The following is a 27,813-nucleotide window of genomic DNA, read 5'->3' on the forward strand; positions in this document are numbered from 1 at the left end:
TTTATATACTTACACAAATTTATATTATTTTAAAATAAATGAGGCCGTCGTGCTGCAGAGCCATAAATAAGCGTATGACTATAAACACGATGGTTGTAAGTTCGATTCTCAATCGGAGAATGGAGTATTTTATATTATTTTATTTCCTCGCTCTGGTAACAAAACATAGCATGGGGTTGAGTTCCGTCACTCAACACACAATGAATCCAGAGTTCAGCGGAAAGTATACTGTAGTGACCTAATGTGAACGGAGTGTCTTAACACTAGATTCTCAAGTGACTTCTATGGTGACTCTACCTTGTAATGTGTGGAATATAGCTTAAAGCTTTTCTTAATGCGAACAGTGTGACTTAACTACTAGGCTCATTCTGCCTACCAAAGCCGCAAATAATTGAATCAAACAGGGAAATATATTAGATTTTATTAGTATATTAGTAAATATACTCTAATCTCTTTCTCTCTCTATCTTGATCTTAACATCACAATCGTTAGTCAGTGCCTGACTTCAATCAATCAATCAAAAACACTTTATTGCACAAAGAAGATACAATTAAATTTGTAATTTAGATACAGTGCATAGGCGGCCTTATCACTGTAAGTGATTTCTTACAGGCAACCTTTGTTTTTTTTTTTAACAAAAACTAATATGATATGATATGACTTCTTGGGTGTCTTACGGAAAGCTGAGATAAAAATTAAAAAGAGGCCGCCCTGGCGTGGCAAGGACTCAAGGGTTTGGGTTTTCTCTACGATTCTCACTCTCATATTTATTTCATTTCTTCGTTTCGCGGATACAGATTATATACAGATTTATATACAAAAGATTTTATATAATAAGAAATAATAAAAAAAAAATTGAAACTAGGAAACTCTACCATCTCTACTTTAGTTACGTGAACGTTTCGCTGTAAAACAACGCTAATTACAAACAAAAAGTAGGCTATTAATATTATCCATCAAAGTTACTACAGTAATAATTTTGTCGAACAACTATACGTTAAGTAGCTAGCGAACTGGAGTCAAGTTAATGAAGCGTTACGTAGCATAATTTAAGTTTTTACGTGGCACATTTTTTTAACTTCACGCTGTATCCCGCACATAGCAGGATAGGCAGAGGGAAACTGGGAACGTAGTGTTCAGACACTCCTCTTAAATTATGTTCCGTTCCGCCTCGTTGAGTGGTGAAACTCAACGCTGCGCTATGGCGCCAAAGCGGATCTCTTACTTGTAACATAAATCATTTATTATATTTTTATTAAGTAATTTTAATTTTTGTTCTAATATTATAAAGCTGAAGAGTACTTTTGACTTCATAATTTTCGAGAACTTCGAATGCTACTGACAACTCTTAGTTATTTCCAATCGACCTCGAGGTCGAAGCTGGAGTTAAAAGTGCAATATTGATTTACTAAATTACTAACGAATATAAGATAACAGGTTACTTATATTTTTGTAATTTTGTATTTTTTAATTTTATGTGATATTTAAATATATTGAGGATAGATTGAGGTCGGTCGTGGCGCAGGACCACAAGCGTGCTCTTCACTCAATGCAACAGATTGTAGGTTCGACTCCCGGCCGAGGTAATAAAATATTTAACCACACTTACGCTCTTAATGAGAATGGAGTGTCTTAACTCTAGGTTCCCATGTTCCCTCAGCCTATCCTTCTATGTGCAGGATACAGTGTGAAGCTAAAAAAATAATAATCATAAAATGCCTTTGTTTCTAGTTATATTATTTTGACGTAAAAAGCATCTGCAAATTTGCAAATTTAAATGTAATTATAGTTTTACGAAAATTATGCTAATGTAAAACCACTGCAATAACCTGTTACGAAAAATTTACAAAATCATATAAAAATTGTTATATTTATACAAAAATGCATATTTTTAAACCGTCATATTTTGAAACTATCGTTTAATTAACATTGGTATGTATTTTTATAAATTTTAATATTGCTCTTGTTTTAATGCAATTTAAAGACAATTATAATAGTTTTGTTTCAATACTATTACGCTATTCCCCATATGGCGTGGTAGGCAGAGGGTTGGGACACTCCGTACACCACTTTCCGCTTGCTGAGTAGAGGAATTAATTCACTTAAATTTTTTTATCTGAGTAACGATGCCAGTCGTGACACAGGGGTATAGTGTGACTGTAAAATCAATGGTTGTGGGTGCAATCTAGACTCGAGGATCTGTTGTTAAATTTTAATTTCCATTTCTTCGATCTGATGCCAAGGCCAAGCGCGGCGTTGAGTTCCGCCACTCAACACGCAATGCCTCCATAATTCGGTGGATAGTGGGTAAAGGAGTTTCTTAACACTGGTCCCCTATGCCTACCCAGCTGTGTGCGGGATACTGCGTGAAGCTGATTTTAAATAAATATTCCACGGTTTGTTTTGCAAGAGCGGAATAAAAATTAAATGATACTAAAATAGTACTTTAAGAACATTTCTAAAAAATCATCATGAACACTAAATAGTAGGTTACATTAAAAAGCGTTTATTTAAATTTTAATAAGTGTGAAATAGATGCCAAATAATCTCAAGCTTTCATACATTTGTATTATAATGTTTATCAATTCAATGTAATGTTTTTTATGTATTTTTTACCATAAAACGTGATTTAGTCAGTTTACATTCATTCAGTCAGAATATGAGTATAATATTTAGATATTTTCCCCTCTGGATATGATAAAGACAGGCATTTAGTTCCGTCACTCAAGATATGGTGTTCCGAATTCGGGTGAATATCGGAGAGCAGAGAGTTTTAGTACTACTTTGTGTTGTATCCCGTTCAAAACAGGGTAGGTAGAGAGAACCTAGTGTTAGGGTGTAACCCACTTTCCGTCAACACAGCTAGGAAATGAAAATATAAAATATTTCATTCCTCCGAGTGGGAATCGAACCCACAACCTGTCACGTTTACAGTTGCACGCTTTAGCCCTCACACAACACACTACCTTTTCTACTAAATACAGGAAATATGATAAGAATAAATAATTTTCCTAGTGGAATTCAATAGTAGTACAAGGGTATCACATTTCGCACATAGAGAGTACCAATATATATAGTCTGGCAAATATGTTATTGATAATGGGAAGCACGCGCGGTAAATTGCGCAGTATACGTATGCGCAGAGAACGTTCGATCAGTGTTACCCTGTTATGTTGTTTTACCTCACGCTTAGCAAATCACATTTACCTATACGATAATTAAAATATCTGATCATGTTTATGTTGTAGTAAATTATACAAAACGAAAATTTTATGAGGATATCTAAATATCGCAAAATAATCAGCTGTTCCATACATTGTTGTCGAGAATAAAATCAAGACTAGCCCGGAAAGTATATTAACATTTTTGAGTCAATAACTAATTAGTCAATTCTAAGCTTCTGCTTATATAACTAATGGCACATGATATTTACGTATATGTGTATATACTATATACACACTTATGTACAACATAAACATTCAGTGTGCATAATACAAGCTTATAAACTATGCAATATGAATAAAGAAATATCTGGCAATATTTAAACTTCTTAAAGATTATATAAAAGAAAATAATATTGGGTAAATTATTTCAATAAATTTTGAGGTACAAAAAAAGAGAGTGCGGTATCCCTTTGCCATAGTTTGCCATTTGCATCAGTGTGAGTGCTACGTCCTTACAGGAAATTCGCACCCACACATCTTTAAAGGTACAATCGAGCTCACACTATATTGGTCAAACAAGAATAAAATTAATTGTAAACAAAAATGCCTTTTACTGTTTTGATTATTTGCTTTATTATTTGTCAATTTTTATTTTTTACTTTTTTGCATGCATTAATGAACGTTTTAAATAAAACGGTAATAAAGTTTTGATTTAATTTAGAGATATAATTTATTAACATAACTTATTTGTTAAGACCTCTATTTCCATTATTCCAAAAAAATTGTTTACTTACCCATAAGTTGATTTTGCATGTTGCCTAACGCCAAAATCTTGTATTTGTTTGCATGTTTTATATATTAAATTTACTTTTTAAATTTTACTTTTTTTTATTGAATTTGGATTGAGAAGATTTGTATGTGGCCTCATTATAATAATTTAATTCAGTTTTTTATTTAATTTTTCAATTTACCATATCTTCATTTTGCATGTTGCTTTGGTGTTTTTTACTAATTTTTATAATATTACTAGACAAATATACTCTATTACGCCATTCCGTATATATGATGCTATCATATGATATTATATTCATATTTCATAGTAATGAACTGATAGCGTTGCACTCGACTGTACCGTAGCCCGGTCACACCCCGCAACGATTCCCCGCGAGCCCTTACGGGGAATCGGTCCGGCGTGAGCGGGGTGTCTATGTGCAGACATCAAAATACGCTTTCTGCGCAATTTGCCGCGCGTGCTTCCCATTATCAATAACATATTTGCCAGACTATACTTACTTATATATGCGTATGGGTATAAAAGAATGTTAATTCTGGAAACATTGCGGGTTGAGTGGCAGAACTCAACGCTGCACTTTGACTCAGTACTAGAGGAATGAAATGAAAATATTAATTATTTCATTTCCTCGAGTGAGAATTAAACACAACCTTATAATTATTGAATATTCTTAAAAAAATTTGAAGTGATATTCACACACTAGGTAATAAAAAACCGTTTAAAAACAGCGAAGCTTTAGCCCGCGCTTTGGAATTTAAAATAGAAGTTTAGTTTATTATCATATTTTTAGTTCATAATTATGTTATAATTGATGACATCAAAAAATTCACTATATAAATTCAAAGAAGACAGACAAAATCTTATTAAAACGCTCAGAAACCTATTCTCGTTTGGGGAATGGTTATTTTAATAATAATTTTCGTGTCTTCGGTCCGTTAAAAGAAGAGAGAGAGCGCAGTGTTGCGCCACTTTACTCGTATTATCTCTAAAATAAGCGAAAAGTGACGAATAGAGTGACTGGACACTAGATTCTCTCTTCTCTTGCAATATGTAGAATATATCTTGAAAGTTAATAAAACTAAGCTATAGAGTCTAGAAGAATCTTGCAAAGTCTTTCTTCGCGCATTCAAGAACTTTACTGCTCTATATTTTGCTTTAATACTCGTATACAGTGCGGTCAACGAGTTGTGGCCACCCAACCCAACGAGTTGAAGTTAAGTTTTCTGAACTTTATTATTGTACAGTCCAGGGGAAAATAATCTAGAGTTAAAAAGTCATCTAGTTAGTTTCAAGGCGGCCACGACTGTTCGATCGTACTGTACATAAAGTTACGTTCATTTGCATTAGGACCGTTGTTTTAATGTAATACGTAACTTCATGTAATAAGTATAAGTAATATAATTATTTATGATATTCAATTTTTTTTCTATTTTTACTTTTTTAATTATATAATTATATATAATTCGTATAATATAATTATTATATGCCGTTACGGTGCAGTTGTTAGAGGCTTATTTGTAGGCAATGATTGTTGGTTCTAATTTTTGTATCTCGCACATAACGCACCTAAGAACCTGGAGTAAAGTCACTACGTTCTCCATTCAGACATTTCCATTCTTCATCACTTTCTGCCCAATTCTTGCACTGCGTGTTGAGTTGCGGAAGTCAACACCGAGTTTTGCGTGGTTACCATAGCGAAGAAATGAAAATTTTAAATATTACATTCCCTTGAGTGGGAATTGAACCTGTAACCGTCATGCTTACTAGGACACAATTGTCGCCGTCACCACAACAGCATAAATACTTGACTAAATATATTTTTAATAATTATATTTACTTGAAAATTATAGTTACTTTTTTATTCGCTTTTTTTATTTCTCCATAGATAGGCTTTTGTCATTTAAAAATGAATGTATAAATTATACATAAGTTCAAAAAAACATATAATTACGCGCAGAGAAAGGGATTATGTTATAAAAAAAAAACATTCTCCATTAGCATATCAAAATTAAAATAAATTAATAAATAAATATTTTACGCAGAAGACCTTGTAGAGCAGTTTTATTTGTAAAAATGGTAATATTTGAAGTTTAATCGTGATACGTGAAGGTTATGGGTACGATCCCCATTTAGGGCAGCGATTATATAATGTATGTAAATGTGGTAGGTTATGAGTTCAACCCCCATTCGAGGAAATGAAATATTTCATATTTTCACTTCATAGGCTTTGCCCACGTGGTTAGAAGAAATATGAAATAAATCATCATTAGGCCGAAGTGAAAATTCGATGGTCCTGTTTTGATTCCCAGTCGCACGAATGGTTATATATAAATATTTCTTCCTGCACTGCTGAAGCAGTTAAGTAGACAAAGCGCGGTGTTAAATTTCGTTAACATGTAAAATCTCATACCGGTTGGTGGAAAGTGGGGAACGAAGTGTAACTAGACGCCTTAAGACTGTAAGAAGAAGAAATCATAATTTAAAGGTAAAACTTCAATACTTCCATTCTACCACCAGTTTCCTTACCGCCCCACAACAAATTATTATTTTTATTGCATATTAATTTTCCTTGACATCGTGTAAATGAGAGTGAGAAAAAAAAAACAAACCTTGAATCTTAAAATTATATATGAACTGTGGACCCAAACGCGGCTACGCCCGCTTGAACTATACGAATATTTATTAAACATATTTAAGAAATTATTTTCAGTTTTTAATACTTAATTACAAATCGTTGCTTAGCAACGGTCGCATAGCGACGGTTTTTATTAACATGGCAGAATAAATTGCATGTCAAATTAATATGTATTTTAATATATTGGTATATATCGAAAATATTACAAATATGAGAAAAAAAATATCCTGTGTTCATCCCGAGACCCTCAAGTATCTCTATATGAGTATTTTATCACAATTAAATTAGCGGTTTGGCCCTGATTGCGTAAAAGACAGACAGACAGACAGAGTTACTTTCGAATTTATAATATAGATATGGATGATATAAATTGAGAAAAAATGTAGCGATTAATGACGAGTATGTAGAATGATGATATGTAGTTAAATGACTTACGAAACTAACCAGAAGTCCATGTAAATAAAATGGCAACATTTCTTAATACCACACTAATTTATGCTGCGAAATATCTACACTTTATAATTGCATATTTGACAGTGACTCTCTATATATGTTGTTATTACATATATACTATGCATTACTGGTATTTAAAATAACTTGTTGATTGGTAAAAAATATACTAGTGACATATATATTTTGATTTAAGCTATAGTTTTAAATATAAAAATGTAATACTTGCGACCTTCTAATATATTATAAGCAAAGTTCAACATTCTGTATATGTTTGTAATACTATTAGCAACTTTTAAATTATTTATAAGACAAATTGGTTAAATAATAATTTACATACGAGATATCGAGAGAGTAATCTATGGCCATTACAAACATTTTTAGATATTGTTAGCGTACTCGTGTAAAAGTGGGTAGATGTAGATGAAAAAGACTATAAAAGCAGTGGAATAGCTACCGTGCATAAAAATATTTATTATTATTTTTATTGTATATCCTGTAACGTTGGAAGGCATTTTGGCATTTGAAAAAAAAAGATATTAAAGATGTTTAAATTAAATAAAAGACTAACGTATATTAATATTCTGTGTGAGACAGAAAAAGTACCTATAAATTATTTTTCTGTAAATGTTTGTATGCCCAAATTTTACCATATAGGTATATTTTCTTTTATTTTTGCTTCACTCATTTAGCGAGACAAGCAGACGGAAACTAGTGTTAAGACACTGTTCTCCACTTCCTCCCATCACTCCACTCATTTCAAAGACATTGCGTATTAATTCACGTAACCTAACACCGCGGTATATTTGATACCGACTAACGTATACATTTTGGCTAATCTAATATTGGTCAATCCAATATGTAAGTACATACATTCAGCTTCCTGACAATAATGAACCAGTTGCGAAACAAACTATCTCAGTTTCCTAATACCGATTGCCTTAATGTTTATACTTTACGAATTGCGTGAAACAATTGATATTAATCGACTATAAAATATATTGCTTCATATAACGTGGAACTTTCGTTGCCCTTGAAGGTTATTCGTACAAATATGGTTAGTTGTTACAAAATAACCTGTTATTCTTTCAGAGATTGATAAATTTCAAGATCATTCCTTTAAATTTGTAAATACAAATAAATGTAAAGTTTATTTATTATATAAAATTTTTTTTAGAGGTCATTACATAGTTGAGGTCAGTCAGGCGCAGGGGCATAAGCGTACTGTAAACGCGACTGGTCGTGGGTTCGATTTCCACCCGAAGAAAATAAATTAATATTTTAATTTGTCTTTTATGTCGAGGCAATTTGAAAGTGTCTTATAGGGAATAGAGGATATCGATGAATTTAATATATGTCTAATTTAAACTTCCCCCTATATAGACATTGAACTCATAGCCGTCACCTTTAAATTAAGAGAATTCTTAAATTCAGAATAGAATATTTTATTCATCAGCCACTCCCGCCATTCTATTTGTATAACAGTTACTTTGTATGACATAATATAATAATATTATTATCGAATTAAGAAAATAATGATTTAACTTGCTCTTTTTACATTTATGTAATTATTTTTTACTAACTTAATAAAAGAGTATATGTTTGTGTATGTGATACTGTTGAAATTAGATATTTTAGTTTAGTAGATTAAAGCTATCAACGTTACGTATTATAATACCGAGAGCAATTATTACCATAACTTTTTGAGATATAATATTATATCTTTTTTGAGGCTTCATCTAGTAGGTTTCCCAAGCTTCCGCCTAATTTTTCAAGACATTCATACTGAATGGCGGAACTTAACGCCGAGCTTCTCTATTTAAGGGAGGAAAAACATAATAATTTACATTAAATCATTTCACGTTCATCGCGGAATTCTTCTATAAAAATTCTGCGAAGCGTTAGGTTTAGAATTCTTTTTCCAAATCAATTTGTATGTGACATAATATTAATCTAATTAAATGAAACAATATATTGGTAGAAACAAGGGAAGTACATAGACACTGCAACCACAGGCGGTACCCAGTTCAGTACTGGCGCAGTGAAAATTGTAAAGTAAATAATAATAAAAAATAAATATAAAATACAGGATAATCTTGAAGCAGGGGCACAAAGGGATGTGGGTTCGATTTCCACTGGAGAAATTATAATGTTTAAAATTTTTATTTCCTCGCTCTTGTAGAGGCAACAAGAGTAGCCTCCAGAATTCAGCGAAAATTGGAGAAGGGAAGTGTCGAAATAAAGAATATTACCAGGTTCCTTCCGCCGAACCCATGTAAAAAAAACTTGGTACTAATGAACCATTGCCAGTGTTAATATATTGACATTCTTCTTTAATATTTTCCTAATATTTTAATGTAATAGTGTGCTTTTAATTTGTAATATTGGCACTATATACCACATTTCATATTTACAGTTCATATTTACTATTGTTATTTATATATATTTTTTATTATTTTTACGCGTTCTTTATACCTAGATAAGTTAGCCGTTAGCAGAAATAACCTATGTAGTTTTTCCATTTTTCATTGATTTTTTTATATATTAAAATAATATATAATTATTAATAACATTGATTATAGTAATAATAATAATTGTTCATAAACACAGTACATCAGATCGGCACAATTAATGTGCGGAAGAAAGGCCGTGCGGCCGCGATCACAACGCTAGCTTACGTCATATTATTATTACATTACACTTAAATTACAAAGAAAATTTATTTAAATACAATATATGTACTAGTTCTATTTACATACAATATAAGGTTCGATTCCCATTCGTGGGTATGAATTATTTAATTTCATTAACATCGCTCTGTTAATTAGGCACGAAATGTTATGTTTTTCTCGGAATTCCGCAGGAACTGGGGAATGGAGTGTTTCAATATCAGATTTTTCTTGCCTACACTGGCCTATCCTATCCCAGCCTATAGGGGGCCTTAATTATAACCATTTATCCTTGAGATTAGCACTTTCCCCACACAACACAGTCAATGAAATCGACATTTATATATATATAAATTTTTTATCACAGAATATTTAAATTACATACAAACAAACACATATTTAAATAGCCAGATGCATTCATATTTAATATGAAAACCACAAGAAACCACGTAATTGGGTTACCTAAGCGCGTTATTCAATATTTTACGAGTTCTTATAATAAATGTTAATTACTATATGATTTTACGTCTCGAACACACTATGTATTTTATCTAGTGATCTACTTCTGACTTAATTATTTGTTTGTTTAGCGTAACTTTAACTTTTATTTATCTATTCTTTTTTTTTTGGCTTCACGCATTTTCTTGCACGTAGCAGGATAGGCAGAGGGAACTTGGGAACCTAGTGTTAAGACACTTCTGTGCCCCATTTTCCGCCTAATTCTGGAGGGATTGCGTGTTACCAATAGCTTGTTGTGCGTGTTAAGTGACGGAGTTCAACGTCGCACTTTATCTCGTTGCCAGAGCGAAGCAAATAAAAATTTTAAATATTGCATTTATTCAAGTGGGAATCGAACCCACATCATGTCGCTTTTACAGTCGCACACCTGTAGTCCTGCACTGTAATGGCCACAATTGTAAGCGTGGAACGAAGTGTCATGACACTAGGTTCCCAGCTAAAAAAAATTGTATACCACTTTGGTAATGATGTATTTGAATTTGATATCACTATAATCTTTACAGATATTACGTTGCAGATTATGGAAGCATATATTATCTAATCTAATATGAGTTAAAAGGCTCGAGATAAGTAAAACACCTATAAAATAGCACATTCGTTAGATACTTAGAAAACCATTAGCACACTAAGCTTCAGGTTTCTGTAATTAAGGACGTAACTCAACGCTAAGCTTTGTCTTACCAGAAAGAAGTAGTAGTAGTATAAAAGTTAGGTAATATTATTAAAATGTAATCATTCCACTAAAATGGGAATCGAATCTACGACCACGATAACTTACGATAACATACTCGTTCTTAGGAAATACGTAATTATAATATTATTTTTTATTCAAGCAGAGGGTATGAATAGGAAACCTAGAGCTTAGACACTCTGTTCTCCACTTTTCGCCAAATTTTCAAAACATTTTCTAGCAGAGCGAGTAAATGAAATTTATTCAGTCCCCCATTAGGAATCGAACTCACAACCCTTTGAGCTTACAATCAAAATTTTTACCACTGCACTACGAAGGCCTTATTATTAGATACATCAATAAATAATAATGAAGTAAATTTAGACTTTTTACTTTCGTTTTCTCTTTTAAGACATTACTCAATCATGTAGAGCAGTTAATACATAATTCACACTATATCTATATATATAAAATCGAAAGGTCACTCACTCATCACGAAATCTCAGAAACTACAAGTGCTAGGAATCACAAATTTTGCATAGGAGTTACTTATAGGACGTAGGTGCTCGCTAAGACGGGAATTTGCAATATTTGATTTCTAAGGGGTTGTTTTTGGGGTCGAAACTTTGTATGAAACTTCGTTACTACAAAAAGCATTTTTGTAGTAACGAAGTTCAGGAGTCTCAAATTTTGCATAGACGTCACTAGGACGTAGCCATGGAGACAGAAATTAATAATAACATAGTTCACGCGGGTGAAACCGCGAGCGGGCCGCTAGTGTATTATAAATGTAGCGTTAAACAATGCAAAACTCATATAACCGGATATATTACAACATATAAAATCGATCAAAATAATAGAGTCCATTCTAGATCAAAATTGATATAATTTCTATAATTGTCGCCTAAAGCTTAGTTTTTAGAGCTGCAAATTGTCTCTATGTAGAACAGTTGATATTATAAATGAACATAAAATATTTTAAAATTACCCTGTAGATATAGGGTCGCTTTTTCTTAGGTATTCAGATTTTTTTCAGAGCTGGGCAAAGGGAACCCAATATTAAGACCCTATAGTCTCCACTTTTCACCCAAATTTTGAGAAATTGCGTGGTGAGTCCTCAACTCAATGAATGACCTGTTCCTCCCTCTAATACCAATACAAAACGTGATGTTGTGTTCCGCCATTTAACGGACAATGTCTATAAAAATGGGGGGTATGTGTAAAACGGAGTGTCTTACCAATGGGTTCTTTCTGTTTACCCTTCTCTATACTTTATACAGTGTGATGCTGAAACGAAATATTTGCACAACTGATTGTAAATAATAAATATAAATTATTATAAAAAAAAATACATTTAAAAATATAAAAAAACCACTCTTCCGAGGGCGGGACAAGGGTCCAAGCCATCTAGGGCTCCAGAGAGAGGAACCGCCGCACAATACGTGCTGTCTCAAGTATTAATTATTATCGTCTTTTGCTTAAATATCATCAACATCACACTGTATCACACGCGCAGCAGTATATGCAGAGGGAATGTAGTGTTAAGACATTCCGTTCCCCATTTTCTACTGAATTCTGAAGGAATTGCGGGTAGAATGATGCATGTTGAGCTCAACGCGACGCCTTACCTTGACACCACAGCAAAAAAAGAAAATATACATTTAAATTAACATTTCATTTCTTCGAGTGGGGATCGAACCCACCATTTACAGCCACACACTTGCCCCTGCGCCATGACTGACTTCTCAAATACCATGTAGTGTATAAATAAAGTATAATATAATAAATTACACTTCTCAAGATTTCGTCGTTCCAACTGAGACGAGATAAATTTATCAGCCTTAATTCCATTGCAGTAAACAGAGCGCGATAGCCTTCCGACGTTTGATAATCTCGGTTTCGTAATACAACACCGGACCCTTTCTGTATGAAATACGAGTATATACTAATAATGACCATGTTTAAAATTAAATTTATATATTGTAATTTTATTATATATGTAAGTATATAAGCTTTTTTTACTTTTACCTTTAAAGCCTAAAGGAAAAACGAAAGAAAATGTTTTTTTTTTTAATAAATGCGAGGAATAAATACATATCTGTTATTTCGTCTAGACTTGATTGCTTATATTTGTAAAATCCCTCTCATCTCTGATATCGATCTTGAGATGCCGTTTTCATTTATAGATTATTAAAATCCTATAGCTTATTATAAAGAACTCTTTGTAAATACGGGTCTATGTTGTCACTGTCAAACATGCCTAGCGGAATACAAACTAAAATTGAAATAAAAATGCTTATTTTGAAAGCTTCGTAACAAAATCGAAAATTGACATATTTGAGGCCGTAGTAGTACAGCGGCAGCCGCGTTTGCGCGTAAAATCAACGGGTTCAATTTTCACTCAAAGAATAAAGTGTTTCATTTTGTCGCTGTGGTAAAAAGACGAATCACGGCGTTGAGTTCCGCCACTCAACTCACAATATCTCGAAAGTTAGGCAGAAAGCAGGCAACGGTGAGTCTTAGTACTAAATATCCTCTGCTTATTCTTCTGTATATGGAATACAGCATAAAGATTGAAAGGTATAACACGTATGTTCATAATATATGTAGATAGATTGTAAGTATACAATTACATCAATTTTAATTAGAATCTAATTGCTTTACCTTAACTAAAAAAAATATTAATGTATTCTTTTTTTTTCAGGTAAGTCAACTTCTTTATTAGGTAAGAATGAATTATTTCACATATATAGAGTGTTTTAAGTGAAAATCCTAAAACTTATTATAAGCCACCCGTCCTGCTGCAGTGGAAAGATGTCTAATGGTGAACGCGATGATCGTTGGTTCGATTCTCACTCAGGAGGCTGAATTAATATAATTTTCTCGCTCCAATATGAACACATATTATCTCGAATTTAAATTTATTCAGTATTTTTCACATGCTTAAAAAAATACTTATACTAATAATAAATATTAAATAAAAAGTGGCGCCAATATGTTATAGCAATAAACGGCATATGTTAAAACTATTACGTACTCTACTTTTACTTTTATACTCTACGAGACAACTTTACTTGTTTGTTCTATTCATATAGCATAGATGGCACTGGCTATAGAAATATTAATATAAAAGACATATTGATATCGTTGTGATAAATTCGATTCGTAGGTTCAATTCTTGCTCAGGGGACAATTTATTTTGACTTTCCTGCTGTGATAGGTTCTGCATAAAGCTTTTACTTAACATTCAGTGATTCAAATTGGGGCGGAAAATGGAGAATAGAGTGTCTTATTATAGGTTATCTTTGACCAAAGTGCAAATATGTAATATAGGAAATAAACTAAGTTTTTATATTTCGCAAAATTTTAAAATTGCTTTAAGCTATGGTAATTTGATACCACCAGTAAATAAGTTATCTATCTTAGTTACATGACGTTAATGATTTTAAATCTTTATAATCATCGTAAATGCTGATCGATGAAGCAAATTATACTTTAAATTACATTTTGTATACTGCAACTTACTGGTTACATAAGTATGTATCGTGGAATCCCGTCTTTTCCCCTACATTTCAGAAGGAACTGTTGCTGGCTGTGCGTTGTCTGTCAGTCAGCTATTTTTCATTCTTTAGTTTCACGATATATCCTGCAAATAGCAAGGGACGCCGAGGGGTCTAGTGTATGGGAATCTAGTGCTAAACATCCGTTCCTATTATATTATTTCTGTTCGCTACCTTCAGCCATATACTGGAGGCATTGCGTGTTGAGTGGTGGAACTTAATGCCGCACTTTACCTCGTTACCGGAGCGAGGAAAAGAAAATTTTAAATATGTACTACCTCGAATGGGAATCGAACCCATAACATGTCGCGTTTACAATCGCACGCAAGCGTGTCCCTGCGGCAAACTTATATTTTTGTTGATAAATACCAAATTCTGTATATTGTTGAATTGAATGTTATATTTTTTAAAATTTAATGTCTCGTTTATTCATTATTTTAAAAAAAATGATTCTACACACTTTCTCTATATAAATTCAACTGTGTCAATTTTCGTAAAAAAATATTAATATATTACAGGTTTTCATTTCCCTTATCTTACAACACTAATTGTCACTAAATAGAAGAAAAAACCCCACCTTATATGGGAGATGGGTAAAACTAGTAAAAAAATTTAATGAACCCATTGTATTAGAAGTGTTACATATTCACTTATCGAAGTAAACAAGATTCCATTGCATCTAACCTCATTTCCGTCGCGCGTGACGTACGCGTACGAAAATGAAAGTAAATATATATATGGACTTTGTTTTGTTTTCTTTATATCACTTTATGTTAAGTACTTATTATATACGTTTAAGTTTTTTTTTCGCTTTCGCAAATAACATGCAGAGGAACCTGAGAATCTAGTGTTAAGAAACTCTGTCCCAATTGAGACAAATAAAAACAATTTAGAGTTGTGTATGACGTATGACACGTTCTCAGTACTCCAGGTACCTAACTCAGATCGAGGGTACATTGGGTTATATCAAAATAATTAAATAAAAATAAAATAATCCTTTGTTTGCCTTATATTGCTGTTATCGGCAAACTTTAAGCTTCTGTTATAGTTAGTCGATAAAGGTATTCCCTAAAAATCTTTATTTTTGCCAATCAAATTCTGGTCCATTCTGGATCAGTTATCTTTTTAATGTCGTCTTCCCATTGTTTAATTTGATCGAATTGATTAACCAGTTGCAATACAAAAATAATTCTTCAAATAAACTTTTCATCTATATAGATAATATTAGAATAGATTAAGCATATTTGGTAAATCGATAATAAGTATTGAATTTTTCTTTGCTATAGCAAGATTTTTGTATTTTGGTTGTTTTTTTTATGACCTGGTTTTAACACATACCGTTTGCCTCTGCTCTGAGGAGTTCCTTCAGCTGCAGTCAATCCTGTGGACTCAAGGCATAATAATGTATTGTCATCGAGACTGTATCAACTTGTAAAATTAGAGATCCAGTGAATTTGTAAAATTAAAAGAATTTAAGTGAACCTAATTTTCTTTAAATGTTAGAAATGAATTATTTTTTTAATAAATATTATTATGCACCTTAACTTCCGCCAGGCAACACATAATGTCAAAACGTGCGGAAAGAGGAGCGAAGTTTCAAAGGAACGCCAAGTTCAGTTCACTTCAAAAGCGTAAAGCTAAAAACATATATATTATAAACTTTAAAGCTTAAGCTCCGCTGGACGACAAGCTTAAGTTTTCATACGCAATGAAAACGAGAGTGCATTACTACGAAAGTGAATTAAACTGGATTTCAGTAAGGAGGTCATTGCTGTAGAGTATGTAGCGTGGTAAGCGGTACAGTAGTAGCATCTTGACTTATCTAATAGGGGTCAAACTTATTAGTAAGTTTATTTTATACTAGCGACCCGTCTCGGCTTCGCCCGCTTGTAATATACAATTATTTGTTTTCTAATCAGAATTACTTAAGAGTCTTAATAACAGTGTTTCATATAGGTCTTTCACCATTATTGATAAATGACGAAGTGGGCGGATAATAAATTTCATTCTTTATGATCTTCTAGCAAAAATTAACAATCAAATAAACAGCTCTAAATATTAAATTATAGGAAATAAATATTGTATTAAAGATAATTTATATCTAGGTATATCTAAGCATTGTGTCTATTAATATTATTCTACTAATGTTCTAATGTAACTTAATTTTAATAAGTTCAATGGGTTAATTAAGAATTGTATAATATATTTTCCCAAATATAACAAGTTTGTCAAAGAAAGTATAGTCAGTATACGTAAGACACTGCGTTCTCCGCTTTCTACACGAATATAAGAAGAATAAATATACATATATCCAGGTCGGAAGGGTGTAACTGTAAACGCGACAGGTATCGAGTTCGATTCTCCCTCGAGGAAATTAAGTATTTTTTATTTTCATTTCTTCGCTCTGATGTCAATGTAGATTGCGGCGTTGAGCTCCGCCACTCTACACGAATGCCTCTAGAATTGAGCGGAAAGTGGAGAACGGAAGTGTCTTAATGGGAAACGGGGGGTCTTAACACTAGAGAAATTTCATATTTCAAATAAAAAAAAAACTAGAATATGAATCTGCTTCAAATTATTAATTAAGAAAGCTTTCATAATATAAATATATCTACTTAAATATGTCTAATCTAATTATATACTTGAGTACGCAGTTCAAACCTCACTCGAGGGAATAATCATTCGTTGAGTTCCAGAACTCAAGACGCAATATCTCAAGAATTAGGGGAAAAGTTAAAACCGCAGTGTTTTAACACTACCGTGGTGTTTTCTCTGCCTTTATTATATACTTTAAGCTATAGCAACCCTTCACTAGAGGCACAGTCACGCACAGGTATGGTATTTATGTGCCAATATGTCCGTCACACATCAGCACTAGAGTGTGACTCCTACGAGCGAGCCGTTCTGCAGAAATCATTAAAGTAATTATTATTAAGTGACCTAAAATATTTTAATATTACTCGTTGGTTATATGTTTACTGTGTTAATAAAAAGCGTCTTATTCTTATTTAGTTGCTTAGTAAGAGATTCTAATATAACAGCGGCGTCAAATTCGATATTCTTTTTTTTAATTTCCTTGCTTTCTTAAAAAGGTAAACCGCAGCGTTAAGTTCCGCCAGTTAACATGTGATATCTCATACTGCTATAGCACTGTATATGTAGGAAACAGTGTTAAGGTTAAACAAGAAGGAACCGATATTAACATACATATTATGTACGTAGTTCAGCTCATTACTTAACACGCATGACTCTTAACACTTACCACAATAATTAGTTATATAATATACTAGCGACCCTATTGCGGCTTCGCCCGCTTTTACTACTGGATTATTCATATAATGTATGTTTGCAAAGCACTTTAGATGATGTGAAAATTAATTAAACCCTAATGCAACCCGCATTTTCGTAGTTTCAATAAGGATTTTCCAATTGTTTTACACAGCAAGGATTTTTTAGTAGGTACCGTAATTTCAAATCTGTGCTACTAATCTTTTCAAGTACTTATTAAAATATATTTAAATTACTATTTTTAGATAGTTAAATGATATTAAATAATACATTCAACTCGAATTATCCAATACGTGCAAACGCATCTAAATCTTCGTTGCTATAAAGGCAGGCGGGTTTTTTTTTTTTCGAGCCTTTGGGTAATACTGAAGAGGGTATTCTGTCCCTGATGAAAAGCAAGCACTACGTGGCTGCCTGTGACGAAAATTAAATAGAATGCATCGGCCGGGAATTGAACCCGGGCTGCCCGCGTGGCAGGCGAGCATTCTACCACTGAACCACCGGTGCATGTAAGGCAGGCGGGCGCGGCGGACTCGCTTGTATAAGCATAACGTCGCGAGGCGCGTTTCGCAGCAAGGATTTTTTGATATTGTAACAACTTCTAAAGTACTTATTAAAATGAAAAACAGAAAAGACAGTTTTGATCTACATTAAATGGCCAACGTAACTAATATACTTATTTATATGCTGAGAGTAAGGGATAAGTGAAACTTGAGTAACATACAGCTGATGTGTCAACAATTAAATGCGTTTTTCTGTAAAACTATTCGCAATCTCGAAATAGTGCAGGAAGCAAATTTTATCTTCGTTTAACGTAGAAAATTAATAAAGTATTTTAAAGGATAAGGATTAATACCATTATGGAAAAATATGACTCACAATAAAAAATATATTGAAATTACTATTTTTAGACAGAAATATGATCACTACACGTTATTCTTAAAAGATACGAATATGCCATCGCGGACTTTTTTGTAGATCTTATTAAGAGGAACAATACTCCAGTACATTTTTTCATGTAGTATTTACCATTAAAGCAGCGCATGCGCCAAAGTGTCTCAGCGGGTAGGACTTTATACATATTTATCGTATTTATGTTAATTTACATAAGAATGTACAAATAATAAACTATATATAAACCTTCCCTGAGAAAAACTCGACCTAATGGTGAAAACCGCATCCAAATCCGTTGGGTGGTTTAGAAGAAGAAGAGTTAGAAATAGCTTCATAGTAATTTCTATACATTTTCTAAATATATTTATTTCTTTCGTAACTGCAGGATAACACTTTAAATACATTTCAATTTTTAAAGCCGCGAGCCGAAAACTAGTATATGGATGTTCTTAACTTACTTCGTGCGATAAAAACTTAGTGTGCTTTACTCTTCGCTCGTTTGGCAATGTCTTTTAACAAAAAAAGTGAAGAACAGAGTATTTTAACACAAGTTTTACTTCAGACTTGGCAAAAAGGCAGGACACGCGTAAATATAATTATGAAACAATTCATACAAATTTAGTTATTATTTATTTCACATTATTTATTGGATAATTTTCGCAATTATTGCAATAATTGCAAGCTAAACGGAACGGAATTAGTTTCTCATATAACATATAAGTTCCTAAAGATATAAAATATTGTTTATAATAACTATATTATAAATTTCAATAAACATTTATTGCTATATATTTTTGTTGCAAGCACTTATTTTTTGTGACTTTTAAAGGCTAAGTATTTTTTTTTATTTGTGGAAATAAAATTTTATGTAGGTACGTATGAGTTGTAAAATTTGGCTTGTAAGCTATTTAAAACATGTTTTTTCTTAGTTCCTGCGATTTACAATATTTTGATATTTTCATAATAATATTAAGTAAAAATTTCAAGTACAGTATCAAAAAAAATCACTCAGTCAAAAAAATCAAAAATCTTATCGGAAAATCACACCCATTTTTCACTTCGTCCTATCTTAATCACTTCTAATTAAATAACAGAATCCAATAACGAATTTTATTTAAATGAATCAGGAAAATGAAAATATTTAAAGCACTAGAATTCTCCCGAAGAAGAATTCGAAGCTACAACCATCACACAGGCAAGGTTTAGCACAATCAACACGAAATGTCATAAAATTGATTAGGAGGCGGAGTACACACAGAGTGCCTTAACACTAGATGGTATTTTATTATCGATATTTAGGCAGATGGTACTGCCTATATATCGTGATTCTTTAAAGATTACTCGTAAACACGTTTTTCACATACACTCTCAGTCAAATATCCGTCATAACATTACGGAATTAAACGCCGTGCTAAACTAAGCGCTGTTAGTAAGCTTTTCTGAGAACTTTTTAATCGTCAATTGTGTTTATAAACCACCATCACGGGAAGCAGTTCTGCCGAGAGGAACTAGCAAGAAAATATTATGTAAAAACACTATTTAATCGTGTAACTTAACTAAACAGAGTACAATTTAAATAACAAACGCGCCGTCAATATTCACACCGTATGAATTTTCAGGAAATGTATTTCTTGTGGAATATAAGATCTGGTTACATCAGATCGCATAATAGTTAGATATCTTATAGACTTCCTTGTTTTATCGAACTAATGTAACACGGTGTTACAAATTATTATTATATATTAATTTAAAATAATAATTATAATGCGAGGGCGTCGTGACGAAACGGCAGTGTCTGGCTGTAAACGATGGTTTTGGGTTATATTCCCACTGGGGGGAATAAATCATTTTCATATCGTTGCTCTGGTAATAAGATATAGCTCGGCGTCAAAGACTATTCAACACACAATATCGAAAATTGTACTGAAAATGGAACGGTGTGTTTTAACGCTGATCTCCCAGGGTACCCTGCTTAAATGGAATACAGCTTAAAGCTATCATCTTCTACCTATAGCTGTCCAAGTTTCTTATATCGTTACCTAACAGGTAATACCTCTAGTAAGCATAAAAAATAAACAAATTCATATTTTAGTAAATTTTCTCTATGTACCTATTTGAAATGTGCAAAAACAAATACCTAACGTATCAATATACATTCCAATGATTTACCAATAGATGACCGGCATGAAGTGCTCTAGCATACTAATTTCTATACAGTCACTTTATGTCGACAGTATTTAGTATAAGCCGTATGCAATATTACGCTAAAATGGCTACATTGAAACTTGGCGAAAACTATTATTTTCTAGCTTTATGCTATATCTTGTATGCTGCAGAGTAGGCAGAGGAAACGTAGTGTTAAGACACTCCGTTCCCCAATTTACGAGAAATTGTGTGTTGACTGGCGGAACTCAACGTAAAGCTTTGTCTTTTAACCAGAGCGAAGACATGAAAACAATCAACTGCCCTTAGTGGAAATTGAACTAATAAGCATAGGACTTACAGTGCCACTCCGCCATTATGGCCTAAGGGAAAAATATATATATTTTTATTTACGTTTAAATGTATATACGAGTATAATTAAATAAATAAATTTACTTCGACTCTACATTATAGAACAATACACAAAAATATTCTACATACTACCCAGTTATATTAAAAATATTATAAAAAGTGTACTAACAGAGTCGTTGTGTATGAAACATTTTGAAATTAACTATTAAGAAGCCCCTGTAATTACTAATGCTGTGTTGAGTAAATGCGCAATTTGTATAGGAAACAAATTATTGGTTATGCAAAGCTTAGAGGACGATAACGAAACTTTCATACTATTAAACAAAGTTGAGTTGCTTACAGATTAAAGGAAGAAATGAAAATTAGTATAGTTAAATGTGATGTAGATATTGAGAATTTAGTGCTACAACTCTCTGTTCTATCCTTTTATTATAGCCTTATATTATATTTCATAGAATAGAAAATGAATTCCCTTATATAATCAGAAATTTGAACCTCGATAACATTAACATATATATATATATATATATATATATATATATATAAAAATAGATTTAGATAAGAAAAAATTTAATGAATGCAATTATCTTCTTTAAACCAAGTTAAATATATCTAAAGACCTCAGTAATTGTGATATTAACTTTACTTACGCAAAACAACGGTGTACACAAACGTTATTGTCAAACGTTTCGACACCGGCTAAGTAGCGGCGATTCAAGTGGCATCTAGGTCACATTATAAACAATTTCACAATAAACCCTATAAATTCATAATTACTACTGGACTGTAGGGAAAAAAATAAAAATATTTATTACTTTTCTTTTGGCAATGCCAAGCATTTATTACTTACGTATAACTTGTAATTTTCTACACATTTCGTTCTATTTATTATAACAGGTACATCAACTCGAAATTAATACGCAACATTTATCGATTCACAAAATAAAAAAAAAATACGTTTTTAACAAATAAAAAAAATTAAAAAAGAGTTAGTAATATTAGAACTAATCGGTCGTGATCATCGAAGTGATCTTACCCAGAGATCTGGCGTACCCACTATTCGCTTTGATAAGTATTTCGTTGGTCACGATCGTTAGTTTTTGCTATCCTTAGATTTATATATCACAATGCAGCGTCTGCTTCCTGCAGCCATTAGTAGCTACCATGATGACCATACTCGTGACCGTGACTGATGACAACCGGGACTGGCACCTTGACGGGGTAGGGCACGGGTTTCTCGACATGGACTGGTACATGCTTCTCAATGTGGACGGGGTAGGGCCTGTCTACTGGCACTTTTACGGGGAACGGCACTGGTTTCTCTACTGGGTATGGAATGTGCTTCTCGACGGGGTATGGCGCTGGTACGTGCACCTTGACTGGGTAAGGCACAGGTTTCTCAACATGTACGGGCACGGGGCGGTCAACGTGGACCTTGACGGGGTAAGGCACGGGCTTTTCAACTGGGTAGGGCACGGGTTTCTCTACTGGGTAGGGCACAGGCTTAGGAATATGTACAGGGTAGGGCCTGTCGACTGGGACCTTAACGGGAACATGTACTTCTTTAATTACTGGGTAGGGAGCGGGCACATGGACTGGGACCTTCACTGGGTAGGGGACTTTCTTTTCAACTGGGTAAGGTGCTGGCACTGGTACCTTTACTGGATAAGGGATTTTCTTTTCTACTGGGTAAGGAGCTGGCACGTACACTTTGACGGGGACTGGTCTATCGACTGGAACATGAACTGGGTAGGGAACCTTCTTTTCAACTGGGTAAGGTTGAGGGACATGTACGGGAACTTTGACGAGCTCCTTGACAGTATATGGGACGTGCTTGACAACAGGGTAAGGTTGGGGTACTGGCACCTTGACGGGCACTGGTACATGTTTTTCAACTGGGTAAGGAATGTGTTTCTCTACTGGGTAGGGAACTGGGACATTTTTGACGACAGTAATAGTTTTGTGCACCTCTTCGTGGCCATGACCGCCGTAACCGCCATAACCGCCACCGAAACCACCGCCGAAACCACCTTCGTAACCACCTCCAAATCCACCGTGTCCACCGTAACCAAGATCAAATAGTCCACGTTTCTCGTGTTTCTTGTCCTCGGTTGCCGCTTTGTCATCGGTTACTGCCACTTCTTTTTCTGCTGCTTTGGCTTCTTCCGCGTGAGCGATCGCCAAAACAGCCACCAGACTGGCGGCCACGAGCTGCAAAAAATAATTAAAATTAAATTACACCACTCATTACAAAACTGACAGACGGATATGCACATTATATTTTACTCAGTGAAAGATCAGCTTTAAACTGGTTCGACAATCTATCTACATTTCGTTAGATAATAATAAATTCTAAAGCTTTATTATTAAAATCAAGAAAGCGCTCTTGTAAAAGCTCAAGGCTCGTTCGATGGGCGTAGATCACAACGTAATTTCCGTATTTTGCAATCATAATTGAGCCACGGGTTCGAATCCAGATAAGCACTGTCACAACACTTGCACAATCACGAAATACGAATAATAACACACCATGAGCTTCATGATGCTGCGTTTAGTTGGTTGCACTGAAGGCAGCGAGGTCCTGAATGCGAATGATGCGTGGTAGGTTCCACCACGCTATATATATGCGAATTGAGCGGCCAAGCGAAGAAAAAAACACGAGGTAGGACTACGTTACACTTTCGCTTTCGAGGGGTATGGTTGTACGTAAACCAAAATGCTCCATATTATCGTACTGAGATTGGAACCGGTTTTTTAACAGCCGTTCCTGAAATTAACTATAGCTGTCATTTGCGTTGCATTATATTATGCAAGTTATGTTTACTTTCGTTTGTGTATTGCCTATGCATTATTATTAGATAGGCAAATTGAACTTAGTGACAAATCTTTCCGTTCTCCACCTTTTGTTGATTTAGAAACGTCTTGGTAGGTAACGCAACGGCTTGTCTATAGTTTATTAATTATAAATATAAATATTTGCTAATAAATTCATTAATCAATTCGTTTTTCTGTCAGAAAATTTATTTTTAACATAATATATGTAGATAATAATGTATAATGTAGAAATATGTATTTAAATATACGTTATGTGCAATATATGAATTAATCTCATATAAAGTAGGTTTTATAATTCAGTTTTGATTTTTATCTTTTACGCTCTTAACGCTTGGATGGTTTCTCAGAGGTGCGGATTCGAATTTCACGTGCGTTAAAATTTTTATATGAATCTTCAGTATATGCACCTTTATTTTATAAAAATTATGTAATATTAAAATGTGTACATTCTTACATATTATTAATAAAAATTATTAATTTAGATTTCTAAACATTTACATGATGACACAAATTATTACTCTAACATGTAATGAAAACGTGACATTATTTTCTTTTCTTTATAAAATAGTTATCTGAATTTTCTGAAATATTTCTATTTAGAAGAAATGCGATACATTTTTAAAATTTTTTCACCAATTAAATTATTTATAGTCTAAGCAGGAATCAAATCTAGTCTAGCATCGAAGACAGCGCTGTTTGAGATACAGGGAACAAATTTACTAGGTCAAAGATATTACTCAATATGTTATTAAGTAATTTACGACCATTTTGAATGAAATACTTAAAAAATAATTAATCTTTTCATATTAAACGTATTTTGGTGAGAGCTCTAAGTTTATTACTTATAGTAAGTAATAAATTTTATATCTTGTAGAACCGTTCACTCTGCGTCCTTTCTAAATTAAGCCTCTCGTATATTGTACCGGCTGTAGTTGACGAAAGTTGATTAAAACTAATTAGACATAGGTATATTTAATTTAATTTTGTTTGTACATTTGTTAGATTTTGATTTGAAATTAATTTTAATTTAGTGTGCAATAAATGACGCCGTTACGGTGTAAACGGCAGATAGTAAAGATAATAGTTGTGGGATCGATCCCCACTTGGGGCAATGATTATATTTAGATTTTTTTATTTCTCTGCTCTGGCAAGTTCAGCGTTAAGTTTCGCGACTTAACATTTAACGTTTTAAAAATTGAGTGAATAAGGTCGTTAAACGAAGTATCTTAACGCTAGTTTCTGACTACGGTGCTATGTTGGAAAAGATACGTAAAAACTAACACTTCAGTGTCGTTTCGAATTTGGGCCTAAAATGAAAGCGGAGTGTTTTGACTCTAGGTTCCCCATGTCTACGCTGATACTAGCGGGATAAAACGTAAAGTCCATGTGTCTCTTACACATACAAATCAAGAAATTGTCAAAGTAAATTGTTTTCGTTTTCTAAGAAATTTTAACTTTAGTTTACTTTCGTATTTCGATGTCATTACGTTATTTTAGATTGCTTTTTCTTAAGATTTATTTAAAATAAACTTAATTTAATATAATTATTTTAAATAATATTTCTTATTACAATAATTGCGAGGCCGTGGTGGCGCAGGAGCACAAAGTGTGACTGAAAACGCGGCAAGTTGCGGGTTTGATTCCCACTCAAGTAAATGAAATGAAATATTTTATATTTCCATGTTTTTCGTTCTGGTGTGGAGCCAAGCACGGTGCTGAATTATGGCACTCAACAGGCAATGGCTCCAGAATTTGGCGGAAAGTAGAGGACGAAAGTGTCTTTACACTAGGTTCCCAGGTTCCCTCTAGGTAGAGGCATCCTGCTATGTGCGGGATACAGAGTGAAGTTAAAAAATAAACAATAGACTCAGTCTACATCCGTCTATGAACGAAGCACGTTCCATTTTATCATTAAGTTTTACAATTTAATCTATCAAAGTAGTACTAAAGTTTTACATTTAAAGGCCGAAATCAAATAAGTTAGAAATAGGAAGTCATTTTACACGTAAAATTGTTAATTTCACTGAATTCTATTTATTTAGAATTTATAAAAAGTTTTCTTATAAAAACTTGTGTTTTATTGTGTATTTTTTCGTAGTTACTGAGAGCAGGTGTTCTATTATTAAATGTTTGAGTGTTATTCGCTGGTATGCTTTTTGTAACAGCAGGTTTTTCCTGAAATTGTGAATTTGTTGTAATTTTAATATATATAATTTTGGTTTGTTGAACCTTTTTTTTACATTGGCGTATATCCTGTTTATTATCAAAATTTCATTAATATAATTTATAAGTTCTGAAAACTTACACAGTTTCTTGTACGAAATAGTAAAGAAAGGTAAATTTGGTGATTTTTTGCTTGGTAGGCAGAGGGAACCTATTAAGACCTATTAACCATTTTCATGTTGAATAGGGGAGAGTGGGGTTAAATAACAAGATTTTTTCCGCCAAATTGAAGTGCTAAACATTTTATAATTTGTATAGAAGTAAACAGCTGATTTTTCCAATTACCAGTCGAAATAAAAAAAAATGCATTTATTGAAAATATAACAAATTGATTTACTATCAACTCTATCCTCTCCTACTTAGCTTTATATTATTTCCTGTTAAGCGATAACTAATATGACAGGTACCAAGGGGTCGATTGATCCATCTGACATTTGGAACTGGTTGAAACATAAGTATCGTAACGCTATTTTCTTGCAACACCTACGGAATGCACTTTTACATATATATATTTTTAACATTGCATTGCATTTTTGTTTATATGAAAAAGTCCATATTAAGATGGCTGGCGGGCTGCTTGTAGATTGCGGAACCTGACGCCGCGTTTTATTTATATAGATAGTTTCAAGCTGTATCATGCACACAACGGGGTAGGCATAGGTTAAGTAGTGTTAAGATACTCTGTTTCCAATTTTTCGCCAAATTCAGGAGGACGGGAGTCAATACCCCGATTTGCTTAGATACCAGAGCGAAGAAATGAAAATATAAATTTAAATAAATATTTAATTTCCCCGAGTGGGGACGAACCCACAACCAGTCGAGTCACACCCTTGTGCCGCTGCGCCATGACTGTCTTAGATGAGGAATCGAATCGAAATCGAAAAATTATAAATGATGGTATTAACTTTAATAAAATAAATTTTATTACTGGGATAATAGTGCTATAACTCAATAAAATATTTCTCTAAGGCATATTTTACGATTATTATTTCCACCTCCTTTATAAAACAGCTTATACAAGGTGAAATTTGTAAATATTATGCAAGTAGGTACAATTCATCAAAGACTGCACCCATGTAATGATTCTACATTCAATTTAATATGTATCTATTGATTAATTAAACCTTTAATTTTATTTCTTGAACGTGAGAGAAGAACCTAGTGTTCTTTTTGTTTTGTTTCTGTCTGACAGATGTAGGTTCGATTTCCACTGGGGAAAAATATTTGAAAAAAATGCGTTGTTGAGCTCCACCAGTGAGCACTCAAGGTTTTGAACTTTTTACGACAGAGAACGGAGAGTTTTAACATTAAATTCTTTTCAATATTTTATATTAATTTCTGTTTAACCTACTTACAATCTCGAAATAAATGGTCTTGACAAAGAGACGACAAGGTGATCCTAAACGTCTATATTATAGTATTTAAAGACGAAAATTACGCAATACTATCCTCAACAACATATTAATATTAATTTATATGGAACATGCTATACATAATTGTATTTATCCGACTCGTAGCAATGAATATACGCTAATGTTGCAATTTAGGATGTGTTAGTACGTTGCTTCCGGTATGTTACGATAAATCTGACAAGACTGG

The 27,813-nt window shown here is 33.0% G+C and overlaps 2 protein-coding genes across 2 annotated transcripts in view; one reads left to right on the forward strand and one right to left on the reverse strand.

The window, feature by feature from the left end:
* Nucleotides 1-27,813, forward strand: part of Ance-3 (angiotensin-converting enzyme Ance-3) — a 130,050-nt gene that overhangs the window by 28,456 nt on the left and 73,781 nt on the right. The window lies entirely within an intron of this gene.
* Nucleotides 21,972-23,811, reverse strand: LOC146538412 (uncharacterized). The gene is made up of 2 exons (XM_085186800.1): nucleotides 23,686-23,811; nucleotides 21,972-23,367 (listed from the first exon to the last, which is right to left on the reverse strand). Exons 1-2 carry the CDS (start codon nucleotides 23,695-23,697, stop codon nucleotides 22,309-22,311), a joined length of 1,071 nt encoding a protein of 356 aa, XP_085042926.1. The 5' UTR covers nucleotides 23,698-23,811; the 3' UTR covers nucleotides 21,972-22,308.

Source organism: Heliconius melpomene, chromosome 6 (genome assembly GCF_056956725.1).
Source record: "Heliconius melpomene rosina isolate 202511_hmr_F chromosome 6, ASM5695672v1, whole genome shotgun sequence".
NCBI classification, from domain to species: Eukaryota; Metazoa; Arthropoda; class Insecta; order Lepidoptera; family Nymphalidae; genus Heliconius; species Heliconius melpomene.